This window comes from Poecile atricapillus, chromosome 7 (assembly GCF_030490865.1).
Source record: "Poecile atricapillus isolate bPoeAtr1 chromosome 7, bPoeAtr1.hap1, whole genome shotgun sequence".
In the NCBI taxonomy this organism is placed as follows: domain Eukaryota; kingdom Metazoa; phylum Chordata; class Aves; order Passeriformes; family Paridae; genus Poecile; species Poecile atricapillus.
In genome coordinates, this window is record NC_081255.1 from 8,389,196 (window position 1) to 8,410,375 (window position 21,180).

Here is a 21,180-nt window from a genome sequence, read left to right on the forward strand (position 1 = left end):
AAGGTGAGGCCTGGGGGAGAGATTCCAGTGGGGACCTGGGAACAGCCTGGGCTGTTCCAGGCTTTGTAGGACTGCAGGACCTATCTGTGTTTAGCTTGGGGAAAGTCTCTGCAGGACTGTGGGGACACAATAACCATTTCCAAATACATAAAAGGCTGCCACAAACAGAAAGGGAATACATTTCTTTTACCAGTAGGGATTAAAACAAATTATTGCCAGCTCAACACTGTAACAAGAACAATTCAGGGACATTTTCTAGGGTTAAAAATGGTCAAATCCTAAAAAAGGTTGTTTAAGGAGAGTGAGGACTCTCCACTTTTAAATCTGAGTGAGGACTCTCCACTTTTAAATCTGAGGCTTTAAAAAAAATTTAAAAAAACAGTAAACATGCTTTGTATGGAAAGTTTTCAATAGTACTGATCCTGTTTTGGGGCAGGAGCCAGCCCAAGCAATGCCCCAAGGTTCCTCCCAGCGCTGTTCAGAGAGGATCAGAACTCTCACTTAGGTTTCTAACTTCCTACTCCAACACAGCAAAACAGGTGTGAAGATGTTTGCCAGAAAGGTCCTGTGTCCCAGCCCTCATCACGCAGGATGTGAGAGAGGATCTCCTGGGAAGCCCTGACCCCTCTGCCCACTGCTCCCAGTTCCTCTCCAGCAGTGCCATGGGAGAATGGCACCGCATGCAGCCGCTGCCAGGGAAGGAAGTGCTATATATGGATGAGAACTTCCTGCAGGGATGAATTCCCGTGGATTCCCATGGCCCCGTGCCTGTTTCCAAGCACTGACCATGGGCACAGCTCCTGCACACCCCACTGGGACCCAGGAGCTATTCACAGCTCTTCTTTCTTACTCCAATGCAGACACAGCTGTATCTGGGTGGCAAAGCCCCCTCAGGACAGTGAGAACTCCAGGATTTAGGTTCTCCTCCTGCCTGCCCTGCTTGGGGACAGCCCAAACCCTCTGCTGTGCTGCACCTGTTTCAGGCTGTGCTGCCCATCTTGAGCTTCTCTGTAGGATGCCCATTATGGCATTTCACCTCCAGGTCCCCTTATCACTGGACACATGGCAGGAGCTGACACACTGCAGGGGGAAGGAGAAGTAAATGCCTCTGGATGGGCCCTGGAGGGGTTTGAGCTAAGGATATCCAAGGCTTATTTATACAGAACACAGGGAGAGCTTGCAAAGGCCAGGTTAATGGCTCTTTCAAATCCAGGCCAGGGCTGTGAACTAGAAGTGAACCAAATCCAAGTCCCAGTTAGTTTCAGATGGCACCTTTCCTCAGAACTGAGAATTTTACACACCCTTTTAGTGGCTGCTGGTCACTAGCAGACTGTGCAAAGAACTGAACCTTTTGTTCAGTTTAAATTTGGAGACTTTAGTATATGAAACCTACCGGGATTATGTGTCTCTCTAATCTGGTTTCAAGGTTGCCCTCATAAATATTACCACTTCTGTATCTAGAATGTTTGTAGACCACACCAGCCCCTGACTCGTGTAACCAGAGCGATGTATTATGCAAATGCCTTCCTTTTTCTCATATCCCAGGCTGGTAGATCAAATCAGACTGCACCCAACTCTCATCTGTCCTTTACACATTGATCAAAGCACAGAATGCTGTTTTGAAAAGGAAATGCCATTGAGGGTAATATGCCGTGTGTTGTCTGAAAAAAGGATCTGCTGATAAGGGTCCCGGTGTGATTCAAAGTGACAGGATGAAATTACAAAGAGCCTGTTGTCACCTCTAATCCTTCAGTTCAAAGCATGGACACTGCAGAGGAAAGAGGTTCATGTCACTCACCATCTCCTCCTGGCCTGCATCTGCCAAAAAACCCCATTCAGTATCAATAAGTGATACCATGTGAATAATTTCCCACAGCAGCATAAGAGGAACTATTTCAAAATACAGCTTCGATAGATGCTGATACATCTCACAGCCAGGAAAGTCAGGGAGCTCTAAAGAGAGGGAGAGAGGGTGAGCTCAGGGAACTGCATGAGGTGGCACAAAATAATATAGAATCACAGAATGCACTGGGTTGGAAGGAACCTTAAAGATCATCTTGCTTCAAGCCCACTGCCATGGACAGGGATAGGGTCCACTATCCCAGGTTGCTCCAAGCCCTGTCCAGCCTGGCCCTGAACACTTCCAGGGATGGGGCAGCTACAACTTCTCTGGGCACCCTGTGCCAGGGCCTCCCCAGCATCACAGGGAAGATTTTTTTCTATATATCACAAGTCCTGCCACATCACCAGCTGCCAACATTTTCCTGCTGCTCACCCCAAACTCAAATACCCACTCCCAGTTTCATCCCTGTCTCCCTGATGGCTCTGAGTCCCATTTTGCTGCCATCCAGTTCTCAGTTCTGCCCCCACGTCGCAGGAAGCTCCCCGGACACGGTGCTGGGACTTTTCCTGTGGTGTGTAGCTGCACCTCTCAGTGACGTCTGACTCAGCCACCTGCACACACGTGGCTCTCTGGTTTCCTCATGTGCCTGTCCCCAGGCTCGGAGAGGTTGTTTGCTGTCTGACCTCACACCCTCACTCGCTGCTTGCATTGTCTTCTCCGAGCTGCAGTTCCTCACCCTCTTACTGAGTGGAGTGTTTAATCTAAGGGTGGTCGGATTTTTCCTTTCCCTGTTTTTCACTGTGTAATCCCACAGTGCACCGCTGTCACTGACAGCAAACTCCTCTGTTACGTAAGGAACAAACCTGCCCTTCCCTGCCTGCCCTGTTTCCTTTTCTGTATTTCTGCTTTCTAGGTCTCCTCACCCCATTACAACCCGCAGATTTGGTCTAGTTTTGCTGCTCCAGGTGTAATCGCTGGAGCCTCAATAAAAGTCAATTTGTGTGACAAATCCTTTGCCATTATTGCGCTGTCCTCGTTAATGCACTTCAGAGTCCCATCCCATCCATGAATATTTTACACACATGAGCAATGGGAGATTTAATTCCCTGTGAACCACAGAATGCTGTACCCCGCTGCTGGCTGTACCAGGAGCTTGTGGGACAGCAACAGCCCCTGGTAAAGGGCAGGCAGCAATATTCCTAAATATTTGATCCCAGAAAGTTCCTCCTGGTGAGATGCACTAACAGGGTATTCACAGAACCACAGAATCCTAGAGCGGTTTGGGCTGAAAGGGACATTAAAGATCATCTCATTCCACCTGTCATGGATAGGGACACCTTCCAAAACCTGTCCAAGTCTGTCTTAAAACACTTCCATTCACATCACGGGGCAAATTAACCCAGGGCAGAGTTGTAGAAACCAGGAAGGCGTCTCCAAGCCAACCTTTTTTGCTTTGTGCCATCTTCCCTGGCAAGCGGGTTCAGGCTCCACATCCCGGCAAGGTGCAGGGAGGGCAGACACCCACCCAGTGTCAAACTCGGGAGGTTTTAGGTCGGACATAGGGATGAATTTCTTCACAGAAAGGGTGATTAGACATTGGAACGGGCTGCCCAAGGAGATGATGGTGTCAGCGTCCCTGCAGCTATTTAAGGAATGACCCGGTATGGCATTTGGTGCCACGGTACTGCTGGGTCACAGGCTGGACTCGGGAAGATCGCGGAGGTCTTTTCCACAATAATGGATTCTGTGAACTCCTCCGCGAGCCCTGAGCCACGGCCCGGTGTGCGGGACTCGGGCGGGCTGCAGCAATAGCCGGGCGCAGACCCCGCCATGACAACGACCCTCCCTCAGCCCCTCTGAGGGGCGGGGCCCACCGCTATGATTCACAGCCGCATCGTCCAATCAGCGCAGCGCGCGCCCAGACGGTTGACAGATTGACAGTCACCTCGCCCAATCAGAGCAGCGTCCGCCCAGCCTTCCCCGCCCCTCTCCCGTCCCGCGCCTCTTCGCGCAGCCGGCGGCGCCAGCCGGAAGCGCAGGTGGTCGCTTCCGGGCGTTGCTAGGTTACGGGGCCCGCAGCTTCCGGGTGGAGGCTGCACTTCCGGGTGCGCGGCGGCGTTGCCGGGTGGGGGGCGGCGGCGGCGGCACCATGAGCACCATGTTCGCCGACACCCTCCTCATCGTCTTCATCTCCGTCTGCACCGCGCTGCTGGCCGAGGGTGAGCCGGGCAGGACACGGCTGTGCGCGGGGGGCGGCCGGCAGCTCGCGGGAGCCGGGGAAGGGGCGGCACTGGGGGCCCTCGGGGTCACCTGAAGCTGAAGGCAGCGGTGAATCCTTCACCTCCGAGCAGCGCTGAGCTGTGCTGCAAAGCGCTGGGAATTGGGGTTATTCCCTCCGGGAGGGAGGGTGGAAAAGGACGTAGTGTTTTTCCCCCATGGCTGTTTAGGGAGGGTGTGAAGAAATCGCCTGACCTTGCAGTGATAGTGGTTTAAGCTGCTTGAAAATTATATTTTAGTGGTTGGAATAGAGGCAGCTTTTTAATAAAGTGTCTTTCGGGGTAGTTACAAGTCAGAGGTCCGGTTTCTGGAGTGCTGTGTCTCTAAATCCCCTTTATCCCCCCTGTCCCCAAGTTTTCATCCCACACTTGCAAAACAGGTTTATCAATAAAAGTAAAAACCAAAGACTTGTTCCAGCTTTACACCTGTAGCTCATTTAATGGTTTATTTTACAGTTCCACTTTGCATGAGACTTGGAATGGGAGGATTTGAAGGAAAGGGATGGTGCAGTTTGCTGCTGCTCCTTTGGCTGTGTTATAACGGGGTTTTGTAGGCATAAATTTTAATTTCTGCACGTGGATTTGCTCCCTCATAGCAGCACAATTGCAGGAGATTTTTACTTCCCTCATTACTGGCTGAGTGTTTGTTTCAGGTATAACTTGGGTGCTGGTCTATCGGACAGACAAATACAAGAGATTAAAGGCTGAAGTGGAAAAGCAGAGCAAGAAATGTGAGTACTCAGGGCTTATTTATGTCCTTTATTCTGGTCTTTTGCTGGAGGAAGCTCAGCCAAAGACCTTTTGCCCCTCCTGTCAATGAGGGACAGGAGGGAGTAAGAGATTGGTATTGGCATCGTTTTCTTCTACACATGAACAGCCATTGTCTGAAATAAATGTCTGAAATATGTTCCAGGATGCAATTTCTGCCTGTCAGGGGTGAAGAGGAGAATTTGAGGTCTGTAGAAAGTAAGAACTAGGGTTGAATAATGAATACCACGATAAAAAAGCATTTTATGTAAAGATTAAAAGTGGTGATTGATGGTGGGGGATGAGTAAGGACTCACAGAAAGGTCTGAGCAATCAGCTGATGTAAAACCAAATTATCCTAATGTAAACTGGAAGCAAATAGCTTAGGAAATATGAGGAAATAAGTCCCGTGTTCCATCCATAGAGAGGAGGTTTGGGAGGGGGTAAACAAAGAGTAAGGGAAAAGGGAGCTGAGGTTGAGCAGTCAGAAGATCTGCATCAAATATTAAGAGAAATGGTAAACAGGAGGGAGCATTTAAATGGATCTGTCTGTACCAGAAGTCAAGTTGCAGAGGAGAAATTCTGACCTTTCAACCTCAACTGTGTACACCCTACCCAAGTTACAGCAGGGAGAGGACAGCACACGACAGCTGGGGCCAAAATAGAGCTGGTTTTACCTTACAAATATCTCATTATGGCTACAGCACTCTTTAATGCATGAGAGAACAGTATTATCACATATTGCTCTTACCAGCCCAGTTTATTCCATCCTTCCCCTGGGAAATTTAAACTGAGGAGATGAAGTATAGTCATGTTTGTGCACAGCTCTGACATTAGGGGCTTTTGTCACCACAGCAGGAGCAGATGGGGATTGCATCTTTCTGCCTGCCTCACTTGAATCCCACTTGTCCTGTGTGTGGGGTGGAATTGGCCCCAGAAGAGCAAGTCAGAGAAGGAGTTGAAACCCAGCTGAAACTTAGTGTCCTCTCGTGTTTGTGCTGTTCAATTCCAAAAGCAGTTAGCGGGGCTTAATCTCTAGGGTTTAATGATTGCTGTAAGAGTTTAATGCTGTTTGCTTTTATAGCTCTCCTGGCATCTAGGCTCTCATCTGTGAAGGGAGTGATGTGAGGTTCATGCATTTCAATTAGTTTCTGATCTCCTCCTTTGATTCCCCACCCCCAACAAAAAAATACAAAAAAAAAAAAGGGTAAAGCTGAATAAAGAGTCAGTAAAAATTCAGCTTTGCTTTTTTCCCTTTCTCTCTTGTGCTGAGGACAGCTGGCTGACCTGAGTGCTTACAACTTGCCAAGTGGACCACTTAAGCCACACCTTTCAGCCGTTATCTAACACATCTGAAACAGGAAAAAACACATTTGAGACCTTTAAGCTCTCCCGTGAGAGTCCTAGCGATCCTTAGGATTTGCAGAAAACAAAGGGGCTGGGTAGTGTGCTTGAGCAGACATTGTTACTCCTTAATTTCATCTCTTCCTGTCCTCTTCTTCCTAGGGAGAGGCTCAGCGTTGGCTGAGGCTGCTGCAGGGATTGTTCTGGGTGAATGTAGGGGTAAATTTACAAGGCTGAAGGCTGTCCCTGGAATTTCTGATGTGTTGACATGGATGTTCCCATGGACTGTCCTGAGGGAATTGGGGCTGAGAGTTCCTCGGGTTTGGCATAAGTCTTAACAGCACTGTCTAGAGTTTAGAGCTGGGGCCATGGGGTTATGTGGATCAGGGCAGGGATGGACTGATGGGGTTTCTCCAGCTGGATCTGGCACAAGGAGGGTTATGGAGACAGTGTTCTGCGAGCCCTGGGTGCATTATGTCATCTGACACCTCTCTCCAGTATTCCCTAGGAGAATTCCCTCCCTGTTTTCCTCCCTGCCCATCAGAGATTCTCTAGTTCATTGGGAAAAGCAGTTGTGTCTCACTCCATTGCCACGGAGGGATGATGTATGAGGTGACTTGTTTGGGCTGATGTGATTTTCGGAGCAGTTGGGACTGACTCACAGGCATTTCGTAAGGCAGCTCTACAAATCCTGGTGTGGCTTGGAAGGCTGGCTGTCTTCATTTCCCCTGGGCTTTGAATCAGGGCTGGGAGGTCTGTGCTGAGCTGGTACTTCAGGAGGGAGGGGAGCCCCAGGTAAATGTGAGCTAGCAGTGAGCCAAGGCTCTTTGTTGGTAGAGTGGATATGCTACATGCAGTTTGCAGAAATACAGTAAAAAAGGGCTGCTCTCTTTTGTCAGACCATGGTCATGCTCCATCATCTTTGCTTCCTGGAGTACTCTTGTTATAGGTCTTGAATGAAAATGTCTCTTGCTTCCTGGAAAAGCCCTTTTTGTTGTCCCAGAACCTCCTTTGCAGCACATTTACTCTGTAATTCCCATTTCCCTGTGCTGTGCTGCAGTGGTGGTTGGTGCTCAGTGCATCTCATTTGGGATTTTAGTACCTTTGACCTTAGGCTTCTGCTTTAAAGTATTGGAAATACTTCGGTACTAATGAGTTGAAGAATGGAGAGGCTGTGGCTGCCTGCTTGGACAGCATTTCCCCTGAGAATGCCTGCCTGTGAAGAAGGGATGTAGGAGAACACAGGCTTTGCTGTATTTTGCTTCCCACTGCAGATAACCGGGAGCAGAGCTTGCTACAAAGCCCTTTTCATTCCACTTGCTGAATCAAAAGTACTGTCTGATATTAATGACAAATCAGCAAGGGTCACTTGAGCCAAAATTGTCCCCAGGATGCTCAGTCCACACTGTTATGGGCTCTTGACAGAGTTCACAGTTAACCCTTTAAATATGTTTGTATCTTATCCAGGGTTTTGAAATTTTTTTGTTACAGTTTTTAAGTGATTGGTGTAACCAGCCTTGGTAGTTGATAATTTATTGATTCTGGACATGTTCTTAGTCCTATTTAGCTGCTTTTTGTGCCCCTGTTCTGCAGAGGGACAAAATGTTTTGTTTGATGTGTAGAAAAGGAGTGATGATATCACCACCAGCGCAGAAATGATGGAGTATCTTTTCATTTTGCAGTGGAAAAGAAGAAAGAAACAATAACTGAATCAGCAGGCCGACAGCAGAAAAAGAAGATAGGTAAGACTGCTGCCTCAAGAATGGTGGAAAGTTGAGAAACTGGTGGAAGTAATTATCCTTTCCTTCCTCTCAAGGCTGCTTATTCATCTGCCTTACTCTTCCAAGGCAGGACATACCCAGCCTCCTGATGGTTTTGATCAAATGGGTGGATCACTGAGAGGAGCAGCACCTCTTGCTGAGCTCCCTGATTTTCTCCCATTTTTGCCTTGACATCCATGGCTATTACTGACTTCAGCTGCAGTGCATGGCAGCTTGCTGGAGCTACTAATTGTGATTTTGGGTCTTTTTTTGTTTTCTTTTTCCCCTTCATTTGAACACTTTAGAGCTGAAGATGTTCATATTAACTAACCATGCCTAGATTCATTTCAATTTTGATAAATCAGTTTTGCCCAATTTTAGGCAGTGATTTATTTTTCCATTCTTTTTCATTGTCAGTAAGCTGAACTCATTCTGGGTTAGGATAACTCTTTAAGTACTGAACTAATCAAGAACAGGGTAAAGAGATGTTCAAAGGTTTTAGGAGTATCTGCTATCTGCAGGACTTGCAACGTGCAGCAAAGCTCAGTTAAGTTATTACAGAGATTGTGGCAGGAACACTTCTGAGAGCTCCTGGGAGTTGGTTTCCTCATTCCTCTGTAACACCAGGTAGCTGGATTAGTCATTTGATCTGTACAAAGCTTGGGAATTATAAACACATCTTCAAACAGTTCTTCCTAGGTAGAAAACCTGTTGTCGTTAGATTCCTGAAGGGACAGGAGCCAAAATGTTTCCTCTTGTGCACTTTATTTCTTAATCTTGACTAATCCCTGCATGGGATGAACACTGGTGGATAAGGTAACTTTGAAAGTGACCATATGTAACAACTGCAGATAACATTCAATAAAAAAAGTGTGACAATGACTTTTTTTGCAAGGCACCATCCAGGCTATGTTCCTAGCAGACAATATTTTACTTGTGCTTGGACTAAACCAATAAACAGTAGAATCTGAGGACTTCAGATGCTCCACCAATTTTTATACACTGAAATAATCTTGTTTTGCAGATGAAAAACAAAGCACAAAGGGACAAAGATCAGAACTTAGGAAACGACCACTGATTTTGTTTGCTGTGATGCTTGCTGGCCAAGCCTAAGATTCTGACACTGATTTTTTTGGGTTTTTTGTTTTTCTTTTACAAGCGCTGCATAACTTCAGTATTTCATTTGTGTTCATGCAAAGATGAATTCTTGATGTTTCTGAAAAATCAGATCCTAAATGTCACACTGGACTTCCAGAAAATGACTCACAGCTGTTAAATGGTTTTGAAATCTCTGATCTCAGTAACTTACTGGATGTCAAATCATTCTGCAAGATGGGGCATTGTTGTCACAGCAAATCTACTTGTGCTGGAGTTCTTCCAAGTTCTGCCATTTTAGTTAACAAAAAGTAAATATTGAGCTGAGGCTTTATGGATAAGTAACAGCTGTGGTACAGACCTGCCTCAGTTGCCATCTGTTTGTGCACAGAATAAGACAGGAGGTGTGTGGATGATATTACTTGGTTTCATAAGGGATGAATCATGCATGTGCACAAGGAGGTTGGGGGAAAGTTGCTTGGGAAGGCTTAATTTGGTGTTTCCTACTTTAAAAACTTTATTTTTAACTGTAGAATGAGCTGGTTGTCACATTGTGTCTAAATCACCTTGGGCACTGCTGGAACAGGACACCTTTAGCATTGGTGTAGCCTTCTGTCATTTCAATTTAAAGAGATGATTTGTTAGCTTAAACTTTGCTACTGCTTTCTGTCTCCATGTGCTTCTGGAAGAAAAGACAGTGACATTCCCAGGAGTCCACACGAGTGCTGGATGCACAGCAAAACTAAACCAAAATAAAAACCCCCAGTCCTGGCAAATCTCTATCCCTGTATCCTCATGGTTCATGTTCCAATGTGCAGAGTAAGATGATTTTGGACTCCAGGGAGCTGCTTTTTAACCCAGTCCTCTTTCTCTGTGCCTTTACCCAACTGTAAACTACCCAGCAAAGTGCTTAACAGGCTGTTTATGTGTGGTTTGGGCAAGAATACACCATTTATATAAGTTGGTAGACCACCCAGAGCATTTTCATTTTGAATCTGTAGAAATAGGTGAGAGACAGGTCAGGTATACTGGGAAATCAGAGCTGTGTTCTTTCCTCTATGTAACCTTTAGCCCACCTAAATAGATGGTTAGTTATGCAGTAGAGGGGAAAAAACAAGTATTTGTGCCAAATGTGATTCCTGAAGAGCTGGCCTGTGGTTGCTGATATGTCCCAGGACACAGCTTCCCACCTGGCTCAGGAAACAGGTGTCTGAAAGGTTCCTGCCAGAGGGGATGGTTTGTAGTTAGGAGCAAGTGGAAATAGCAAAGAGGTTTCTAAGGAATTGGGTAGGAGTGTTGCTGTTGCTTTTTATAACACTGGGTCCCTGTGTTTGGCAGGGGCTTGGGAGAGAATTGTGGAGTTTCTGAGCTGTGGGCCTCTGGTACTGAATCTTCAGTGGGGATCCCTCGAAATTCCCATGCTGGATAGCCCTTGGCAGTCATTCTGCATCCTCCCCTCTTTGCTCATGCTGTTCTTTGGATATTCTTTCATTATCCACATCCTTATTTCAGCTGGCTGTTGCTTCCCAGCCCTGGCTGCCCCTCTGGATCCTCGGTCTGAGAGGAGCACAAGGCATGACAGGGACGTTGGGACAGGACAGGTGACAGATAGTGGATAATGCTGAAGGCCAGAGCAGCTGTCCAGTGAGGGACATGGAAAATACCCTCTCGAAAATCTGAGTATCTTTGAAGTCTGTGGTGATTTAAGGATACACTAAATTTCCAAAGTATTTCCTGCAAAGCACAGTAATACACTCATTACCCAATTTCATGTAGGAAATCTTTCCTCTTTGGAGAATCTCCTAGGTGTGAGAAGGGTACGAAATTCATTACCAAGACCAGCAGGATTTTGACGTTGCTGAAGTGCAGATCACAGCTCTGTGCATGGTTTTTCCTTTTGAGACCTCCAAAAGGAAATCCTTATTTATTCAATGTATTTATGATAGTGTGCAGCAAATTGATCACTGCTCCCTTTGGGAACTGTGGCAGAGGAGTAGTTTTTGTTTCCTGGCAGCAGTGCTCATGCTCCTGTGTGAGTTGGTTGAGTTAGCAAATCTGACATTGGGTGCATTTCTTTCAAAAATGCTGAATGTGTGATTCCAGCCGCCTCCTCTCTTTGTGCCTGACTTGCTGCATGTTGCTGTGGTGGAGAAGCAGTTGGCTGTGTACAGTTTTTCACTTTCTACTGTCTGGCAAAGAGAGCTGGAGTTGATTTTGGAAGTGTTATTTGTTTGGAGAGCCAAAGAGGTTAAGTTTTCCTGGAAATGAAAACACTCTGGTTTCTAGGTTGACATAACTGATTATAACTGTTGTTTTTGTCTTTCCAGAGAGACAAGAGGAGAAACTGAAGAATAACAACAGAGACTTGTCAATGGTATGAAAATTTAAAGCCAGTTCCCAACTGCTGAAGATTTCAGTCAGTTTTCCAGCAGAAAGACTTTGTTCAATTGGCAGACAAAGCTGCTTTTCCTTTGAAAAGGTCCTTCTGGATTTTCTCTAATAACTACAATTTTAGTATGAGCCACAGAGTTACTGCCTCATCTCATGCCAAGCCTTAGCTATTTTCATCTTTGCAAGTCTCCATGATGTTTTGCAAAGTAGAATTAATTTTTGTGGCTTCCTATAACTTTGATCATTGTAATGATCCCCTATTGGGAGTCTTCTGGGAATCCCCCTGATGGGTTTTTTAGGTTTAAGGAAAAAATAAAACCAGCCTGTGCAAGCTGACAGGACAATTCTTGAGCACTTTTTGGTTTTGTCTCTCTAAAGCAGAACTTCCCATCAGTGGAAGCCACACTGTGGCTGCCTTTGTACCCAGTCTCTTTCGGACTTCTCCAGTCACTTTTACAACACCTCTGTCTCATGGGTCATCCTTTTTCCCTGTTGATTTCAGTCATCTGTACAAAGCCTGTTTTTAAGGGTCATAGTACCTCAGTGTGGGCCTGTTGTTTGAAATATCTCTGACCTTTCTGCTTGCAGGTTCGGATGAAATCCATGTTTGCCATTGGCTTCTGCTTCACTGCCTTGATGGGAATGTTCAACTCCATGTAAGTATCAACTTCTGGATTTCTTTCTGAAATTTTTGTGGTGAACATATTTTCCACTTCATCACTTGAGGTGTTCAGAGTGACATTGTCCAGCCAAGAGCCATAAATAAATAAATGAATTAATCAATCCATATTTCATATGAAGATGTGGTGGTTTGGTCATCACATGCATGTTCTGCTCAAGAGGGAGCATTGAATACTGAACACAACCAAATTGAGCAAATTGCACTCAGCTAGACACAGCTTTAATATCTTTTCTGTATGGGAACATCCTGGTTAAGGCAAGTTTGGTGGATGTCAGGCAAACTTCTTCAGTCTTCAGCTGCTTTGGCTTTGCTGTAATGGTGTGACCAAAGAATGCTCTTGCAAACAAAACTGGGTCAGCTCCCTTGCCCTTAGGAATGAGCTGTAATTGCAGAGTTTGTTGTTGCCCTACTTGAGGTGATCAGATATAAACAGGTCCAGGCATGGGCTCCAAGCTTCATTTGTTTTAAAAGTGACCTGGGATAGGTGTACTTTAAAAAAACAAACAGACAAGAAACCCCAAACTGGTTTGCATGGTTATAGACCGCTTTGTTTCAGATGTGCAAATCTGAAAGGCTGTGCTTGGCTTTTAGAACTTGAGTCACTCGAAATATGAACTGTTGGCTGTTAAATCTGAAGATGACAGGAATGTTGTTAGGATAACCTCTAGGAGGCTGCTTGATATCTGGGCACTATCCTTGCCCTGCAAACAGGAATTTACATTCTTGGGCACCAAAGCCTTTGGATTCTGTGCTGGCAGTCCCCAGGATACAGTCAATTGTTATTTTACTGGAGATCTGTGGGTGGATAAATTGCAAACATGGGGTAACATAATAACAGAAGTGCCACTGTGTGGATCCTTTATTTATGCAGCTTAGTCAGACTTCAGCACTGAGCGTTCTGAGCAGAGCAAAGCAACCCAGCACTGGAGGATTTTGAAATTTGGGTACAGTCCTGAGTCAGTGATGTCTCATTTCACTGCAGCCCTGAGCAGGGCTGGAGGTGCATTGTGAGCAATGAGGGGGTCTGAGTGGATGTTTGTAGGGTTGCACTCCAACTGCTTGCCTTGCTCTTTGGGTACAATACAAACACCAGGACTTGTCCCTAAAGCAAACTAAAAAACAAACTAAAAATGCTTTACCCCACTGTACCCACTTTCTTAGAGGGAGAAGAAGCAGTTGCTCTGAATATTTATGACTGAAAAGTACTACAGAACTGTATGTAGGAAGGGGTTGATTTGGGTTAAATTCTATATGGCTCCTCCTTCCATAGATATTAACTTAAAAAGAAAGAAAGAAAAGGAGAAAAAAATGAATAAACTTCTTCCAGGTTTACTTGTCTTGTTCCTCTTTTGAGGATTCCTGCCCACAGAGACCATGCTACTGAGCAGAGAATTGATGTCAGCCTTTGGGCATGTCTTTTATTTAACTGCCTCTTTCTTTAGAGGGAATCTTGAGCAGCAGGAGTATCCATGGAGGCACCGTGGGTGTGGTAGGAAAAGGAGGAAAAGGGTGGCTGACACCTGCAATGGCTGTGGCCACGTTTGCTGCTTTTCCTGTTCTTGAATGAGTTCATGACTGCTGGGAAAAAAGGAGCAGGAATTGTGTGGAGGCAGCAGCCTTTGGACAGGTACTCTGCAGATGCTGCTACTCTCTGAGGACCTCATTGCCAAGTGCCCCCTTAGCCAAACTGGAAATCACTGGGATGATTTCCTGCTGTCACTCCTGGAGTGTCAGCAGTCCTGGGGCAACAGGTTGGACAGTGCTGGAAGAATGTGGAAGTGTCAGCAAGGCTGGTTTAAACCCAAAGACCAGAATGCTGTGCCCAAGACAAGCAGCTGAGGGGCTGTTGTGGCTTAAAAGGTTCATTATGGCAGTGAGATCTGCAGCAGCAGTGGCCTCCAAGCCACCAGGGTTTTCACCTGGGGCAGAAATTACCTTCTGTGTGTCTCAATTTTCTCTTGCCAGGAACTTTTTCATGCAATCAGTTCCCTGCCTTCCTCTAAGAGTCGTGCATTCTGGTACCTCTTGGTAATTGTGAAAACCTGCTGGAATTAAAAGCAGGTACCTCAGGGTGCTACTGCTGAAGTACTTGTCATTCTCACAGCAGGAATAACGCAGAATTTTAAGCCACTGGGGGATGTTTCAGGGAGATAAACATCCGTTCTGAGCTCTTTTGCCAAACTGCCTGTGAGATGTAAACAAAGTTGGCGTGTGTTTGAGCCGTGGCTGTGTGAATGCATCTCCACAGGAAAGAAGGCTCATTTAGGATCTCTTGAAACAAGAAACACCTGTTCGAAAATCAGCACATGCTGAGAAAATAACATCCAAATATGCACATGCTGATGAGGCATCATACACATCCACATCAAAAGATTGGGTTGACTGTCTGGCTTGGGAGAAATCTTTGCAAACTGGCCAAAATTCACACTCTGGCTGATGCCCTGGAATGTGGGCCTGGAGGGATTCCAGGAGCAGGACATGCCGCTCAGAATATGCGGTATCATCCTGCCTCTGCACTGCCTTCATCTCCACAGCTGATGCAGAGAAACTGGGGGCATGAAGTGTCCTGTTGATGGCTCTCCTGGGCATCCTGAGGAGCACAGCTGCCCCAGGGAAAGAAAAGGTGTCTTTGATTTATGCTCTGGTTTAAAAAATGCTGTTTTGCTTGAAGCAGAGGGTCTGTCTTGTTGCAGTAACTGCAGTTATTCGGTCGTTCATCTTTTATTGAAGTGCTGACTGTGTTCTGGGAAGTGATCTGCTAAATCTGACTTAGAAATAAAATGCACCAGAAAACTGCAAAACACCAAGATTTCATGAACCAGCAGCTTGTCCAACTGATCACTTAAATCACTAGGAAACCCTTTGATTATGGGAGATGTCTTTATCCTCCTCAGTATAGCATATGGAGAGGGGCTGGAGAACACAGCAAGGCCTTTTAGCCTTCCATGTGGTCTTTCCTGCTGTGGTGGCCTGGTGAAGATGCTCACTCATTCTTTCTATATCCAGAAGCTCTCACTGCTGTCTCCAGTGGTGATCCAGTGCTCTCTTTTCCAGATTTGACGGCCGAGTGGTGGCAAAGCTTCCGTTTATCCCCCTCTCCTACATCCAAGGTCTCTCCCACCGCAACCTCCTGGGTGAGGATTACACTGACTGCTCCTTCATCTTCCTCTACATTCTCTGCACCATGTCAATCAGACAGGTGAGTACACTTTCCCTGGAGCAGGGAAAGCGTATCCCCATCCAGGAAGAGGAGTATTGCACGTATAATCTTGGATCTGTTTGTGGTTTCTGTGTTTGTCTTCATTCCTGTGCCTCATATTCAAAGCAATTTTAGGTTGGGATCATTAAAACAGTTGCTGTCCTGGATAGGCCTGGAAGATTTGGCTGGAGACTTGCATCAGGGCTCTGGGAGAGAGTTGGCAGAAATGGATTCCTGACTTGTGTGATAACTTTTGATTGCCATACCAAGAGATTGTCTCCATCAGAAGCTAAATCCTACTCTTTAGTAATTATGACTTTTACAGCAATGTGTGCATCTTTACAAACAGCAGCATCTTTAGGCAGAACTTCCTAGGTGGCTTACAGCTCTATAAAGGTTTTATCAGTCCATAAAGTTGCTAGAAAAGTGAGGCAAGAGTTAAAGCTCCTCTTTTGGGTTTGTCCTTCCTGTTTTTGCTGGCTGCCTGATTTTTTTCAGAGTCTTAAGAACTGTACCTTTGGTGTCAAGTCTCTCCCAGCATTAGGGACGTGACACAGAGAGGGAGTCTGGTATGCTAAGCCAAGAGTAGGCTCCACAGACCTCTCCAGCAAAGCTCCATAGTCCCATCTTTTGGAAGAGGATGAGGATATCAGTGAGGGACCTGTTCAGGAAGCTTCACTGGCAGCTCAAGTGTCAGAATGGCTGGTGAGGACAAGAGGACCTTCTCAGTACAACAAGAAGTCTGTTTTGTTTTCCACTTTTGCCACAGGGTGCTGGGGATAAGTTAATACACTCTGGATGAATGCTGGTGCAACTAGCTGCAAATTACTTTCTCTTCCGTACTTATATTTCCCTTTTCTTTGATTCACTTCCTGAATTCTCACTGCTTTCCTTCTTGACCCATTTATTGCTTTTCCTCGGGGGTGCCAAACTTAGACTGAGGGACTTAGACTTAAAGCAGATCAGCAAAGGGAAGTGGTGTGTAATGCCAGGAGTTGGGGTGAGCTTGATGGAGCAGCTCCATGACACAGAGTTCCTTTAGTCACAGAGTGCATGCTGGTGGATGGAATTCCCCATAGCCCTTTGTACTGGGTGCTTGTGCTGAAATGGATCCCAGTCTGGTCCTGTGCAAAAGCCGATAATGAATTGTAGAATCATTTATGCTGAAAGGATCACCTGAGGGTTCATCTGGGCACCACTCACTCCAAGCAGGCCCAGCTTCACCTAAGGCCAGGCAGGGGATTCCTCACTCTCTTCCCTGCAAGACAAACTTTCACTTCCCTGTGACTAGAGCAGGGTTTGCTGCTTTGAAAGCACTGAGACACTGAACTCTTAGGATCACCTTCCAGAATTCCTGGGATGCTGTGGTCTGATGCTGTTCCTTCAGGCAATCATGGCTGGTGCTGCTCTGTGTTACCTGTTACATGGAAAGTCCTTTCTTTTCAGCGTTGCACATTATGATAGGAAATTAAATAGCCCCACCAGCAAGATTTTTCTGCACCCATTGGGTTGATTGGGGAATTCTCTTGCTGAAAAATCCCTCATTTTTTTTGTCCAAAAATACAATTCCTATGGTTAATTCTAATGCAGTGGGTTGAGCTTTCCATACGACTTCTGGGAAAAAATTGTCCTTGTGCTTGAGTGTTCCTGCTGATGTCCCTGTGGAGGAGGAGAGTGAGTTTATTTCTTTGCAGAAGGGTGTGAGGCTTCAATCTTCATGTGTTCAATTCTTCTGTGTGTAAGCAGTGCTGCCTTATCTATGTGATCATGGTTAACAATTCCTGCACATCTCCAGCTGTCAGGCAGCTCAGCTTCTTCCTCGAGGGAAGGGCAGGGACACCTTAGTTTGCACAGGAGGTCAGAACTGAAGCTGTGATTGTTGCTGGCATCTTGCTCTTGGCTTTATTGCTATCTGAAAGAAGCTAGGTGATAACAGCATTGGGGAGAGGACTTCAGAGCTGTGACAGGCCGGGGGAGAGAGCGAGAAAGTAATTAAGGGCTTAAAATGGTGCCAAAGGCTTGCATTTCGTGCTTTCTGTGACCTTGGAGGTGAAGGTTTTGTGATCCTTTGTATTTCACTGTGTGCAAAAGGGGAAATCAAGCCAGGCTGGTGTCAAAACAGGTGCTGGCCCAGGGGAGGACAAGTGGTGTGGGAGTTGGTGTCTGGCTTGATGCTGCTGACACAAGAGGATGTACCAAAAATAAGGGAAAAGGTTGTGAACAAACCAAGGAGACCACGGTCCCTCAGTCTTTCCTTAAATCCCGGAGGTGCCTGTGAAACCGTCAAAGGGAGAGAAGAGAGATATTCCTGTGGAGCTCAGAGGTAGAGCAGGAATTGAGGTGTGTGTGAAAAAACAGCAACCTGGTGGGAAATGCAGGGGAGTCTGTGGGGGTGGGAGAGTGCCTGGGTGGTGATGGAAGTGACATTAGTGGGACAGGCAGGAGCAGCATCAGGGACTCTCTTCATGTGGGGGTGATAAACTCTTCAAACACTGACTGGGAAGCTTTGCTGCCTGTGACCTGGCCAGCATCTCCCAAAATAGTCACCTCACAGTGAGTAACTTCCTTTGCACTGTTCCCAGCTCTCCCTGGCACGTAAATCCTGTCCCCTAGTTCCTCCTGCCTTCCTGTTTGGAGAGAGGAGGGTTGCTGGGAGAGGCCTTCCAAGGGTCCTTGAGCTGTTGGGTTTTCAGCTGGGAAAGTCTGCTGCTGGGCTGGGTGGGAGGTGCAGTGTCAGGGTTACATCCTCTGTGGCTGCTCCTGGTTCTGAGCTCCCAGCCTTCACCTGTGCTGTTTGGGAAGAGGGATAGGCTGCTGTTCCTGGGGTGTTTGCTGCTCTTCACTTCCTTTTCACACGCATCTGAACTGTAGATTAGGCTGCTTCTCACCGAAATGTATTCCCAGTGGGAAGGGGAGCCAGCAATTATCCCTACTGCCAGGACTGTACTTTCCCACAGAGCCCAGTCTTAGGGCAGGGAGCCACTTGCTGCCTTGTCTGAGCTCCCTTCTGGGTTTGAAGACCAAAGCAGGAGCAGCTCCTGTGCTTCCTGCAGTCATTTGAGAAAACATCAAAAGAGCTCAGATGAGTGATTTGGATCCCTAAATCTTACTCGTCCCTCCCTGTCCTGAGGGTGATGGTTGTGCTTGTGTTGGAATCTGCAGATTTCCTTGTCCAGCATGGCCCACAGCAGATGGGACAAGGTTTCTGCTGGGCCTTGCCCCATCTTTGGTGCTCCCAGGTGTGAATTTCAGGATTGCTGTCCAGCAAAACATGCTTTGGAGCTAGTGTGTGATGCTTTCTGCCTTCCAGAGCAGGAGGGACTGCGTGGAAGGGTAATACAGGAGTGTCTAGTCTGGAATTCCAACAGACTGTCATCTCCCTTCCTCTTCAAGCAGTTGGAATAAACTTTAGCACCACAGTTCTCCTCTCTCTCCCTGCTAAAAGGAGCGAGGAGGAGGCAGTGCAGGCTTCCTTGGTTCCATGGATCCCTGCTAGGATCTCTGCTCCGCGGATGAGCCGCTAGGAAGCTGACAGGACACGGGTCCTGCGGGCTGCTGGCTCTGCAGCACCCTCTGGTGTGCTTGGGCTGTCCCTCGACTGCTCCTTTCCTCCTTTCTGGCCCTGCCTCCATCGAAGAAACTCCGAGAGGAACCACAGCAAGGAGTTAATGCTCTCAAACATACTCAGTTGCTGAACATCAACCAGTGGCTGGTTTATGTATGCCATAGACTAAACCTGATGTAATTCCTCTTCATGTGTTCCTTGTGTGTGGGCTGAAACCTTTTTCATAATCTCCAGCTGGAATAAATCCTGATTTGATTTTATTTTAGTTACTGTGAAATTGCAAAACTCTCTGCCTTTTTTCTTTATTCTTTTCTTCTTCTCTCTTTTTTATTTTTTTTTTTTAATTTTTTTTTAGTTTATTCTCCTTCCATGATAAAAAAGCTCAAGAGCTCTGTGACCTTGTTGTCTGACCTATCCTTACAGTTATTTTGGAGAGGACACTCAGGTTTGAAGAGAATCCTTCCTCCCTTTGTTGTCTCGATAGCCAGCACTAAGGTGGTGACACAAGGAGGACACATTTGTTTTCTTCTTTCCCCTGCATCTCAGATGTCCCTGTTTTGCCAGCACTGCAGGAGCAGCATCTTGAGCTGGAGTTCCTTACAGTGAAGAATGAAACTCTTGGCTCTTTGTAGTTTTAAATTTTCACTGTTGTGAAATTTAAAAGAAATTTCACAAAAATCAAGAAAAACATTCAAATTTAAATATTTTGCTGTGATGTTTTGGCTTATGCCTGGCTCTGCTAATTAATTCTTCCCCTGTTTGTTGTTTTCCACTGAAACACCCCGCTCTGATGCAGATGAGGTCATCCCAATAGTCAGGTTTTGGGGTTTGCTCCATATGTCCTGTTATCCTGCATGTCTCCAGCACCCCATTGTTCTGTGTGCAGCACTGGCATTTGTGTTAATTCTGGGACTAAGCTCCTGACTTGCACTTGGCACACGCTCTGGTTGCCATGCTGCTGTCCCAAATTCCAGCTGCATTAGGAGACTCCAGCTCCCATGGCCACCACCAGCAGTGCTTTCTGGAATTTGGGAAAACCCAGGGCTGCAGGAGTCTGCCCGTGGGCAGGCACTGGGAACCTGCACTGCAGTTAAACTGCAATGGTATTTTATGTAAAAATAATGTGTGTAAAGACAGCTGTCTGTGGGGTGTGCAGCTGAAAATGGGAAAGAATCCTCATCCAAAATGTGGATTTGGCGTTCAGAGGCTTTTGTTGGGGTGGGGAAGAACGGCCCAGCTATTCTTGTCTGGCTCCATGCTGAGCTGTTTTGAACATTTAGGGAGAGAGGTTCAATATACAGTAGCCAGATGGATTAAGAATATGTGGGTGAGAACCTGAATCTTTTGAAACAAGTGGGAAGTTTTACTTGTGCTGCTGGAGAGAGTCCTTCAGAGGCCACAAAGATGATTTGGGGTCTGGAACATCTCTAATGAGGAGAGACTACAGGAGCTGGGCCTGTTTAGTCCAAAGAGAAGACTGAAAGGGAATCTCATCATATGAATGTCCCAAAGGTGGGTTTCAAGAGGATGGGGTCAAACTCTTTATTTAGTGGTACCCAGCAACAGGATGAGGAGCAGTGGCCATGAATTAAACAGCAAGAAGTTCCACCTCAATGTGAGGAAGAAATTCTTTACAATGAGGGTGGCAGAGCACTGGAACAGCTGCCCAGGGAGGGCGTGGAGTCTCCCTCTCTGGAGATATTCCAAACCCACCCGGACTTGTTCTTGTCACCTGCTGCAGGTGACCCTGCCTTGGCTGGTGGGGTTGGACTGGATGATCTCCAGAGGTTCCTTCCAACCCCAGCTATTCTGTGAGCAGAATCGGGATTTCTTCCTCTTCATTTCCCTCACCATGGTCTGACCTACCCTGCTGTTTGTTCTTGCAGAACATCCAGAAGATGCTGGGCCTTGCTCCTTCCCGGGCTGCCACCAAGCAGGCAGGAGGCTTCCTTGGCCCCCCACCTCAGGCAGGGAAGTTCTCCTGAAGCACAGCCCTCACGGGAAGCCTGACCAGTGCAACAAGACTGCCTTGGGGATGTAACAAGCCGGGATTCTGCACCGAGCATCACCACCTGTCCAAAACCAGGCTATGCAGTATTGAATTCATCATCCATTCGGAGTATTCCACCAGCAGTTGTTCGTTCACCCAACCAAGAAACTTCTCTCGGAAGATAACACGACCTTTGTTTCTGAGTAATAAACGGCATGGGCATGTTAATTTATGTTAACAATGTCTCTTAATTGGGCGATCGGGAGCGGGCCCGGCTGCCTGGCCGCT

General features: G+C 46.6%; 2 protein-coding genes across 2 annotated transcripts in view; one reads left to right on the plus strand and one right to left on the minus strand.

Moving 5' to 3' along the window:
* The window catches only part of KLHL20 (kelch like family member 20), a 450,003-nt gene that overhangs the window by 51,889 nt on the left and 376,934 nt on the right, over positions 1-21,180 (minus strand). The window lies entirely within an intron of this gene.
* Positions 3,902-21,120, plus strand: TMCO1 (transmembrane and coiled-coil domains 1). Its single transcript, XM_058842349.1, has 7 exons — positions 3,902-4,062; positions 4,773-4,850; positions 7,893-7,952; positions 11,393-11,439; positions 12,045-12,112; positions 15,193-15,337; positions 20,789-21,120. Exons 1-7 carry the CDS (start codon positions 3,993-3,995, stop codon positions 20,885-20,887), a joined length of 567 nt encoding a protein of 188 aa, XP_058698332.1. The 5' UTR covers positions 3,902-3,992; the 3' UTR covers positions 20,888-21,120.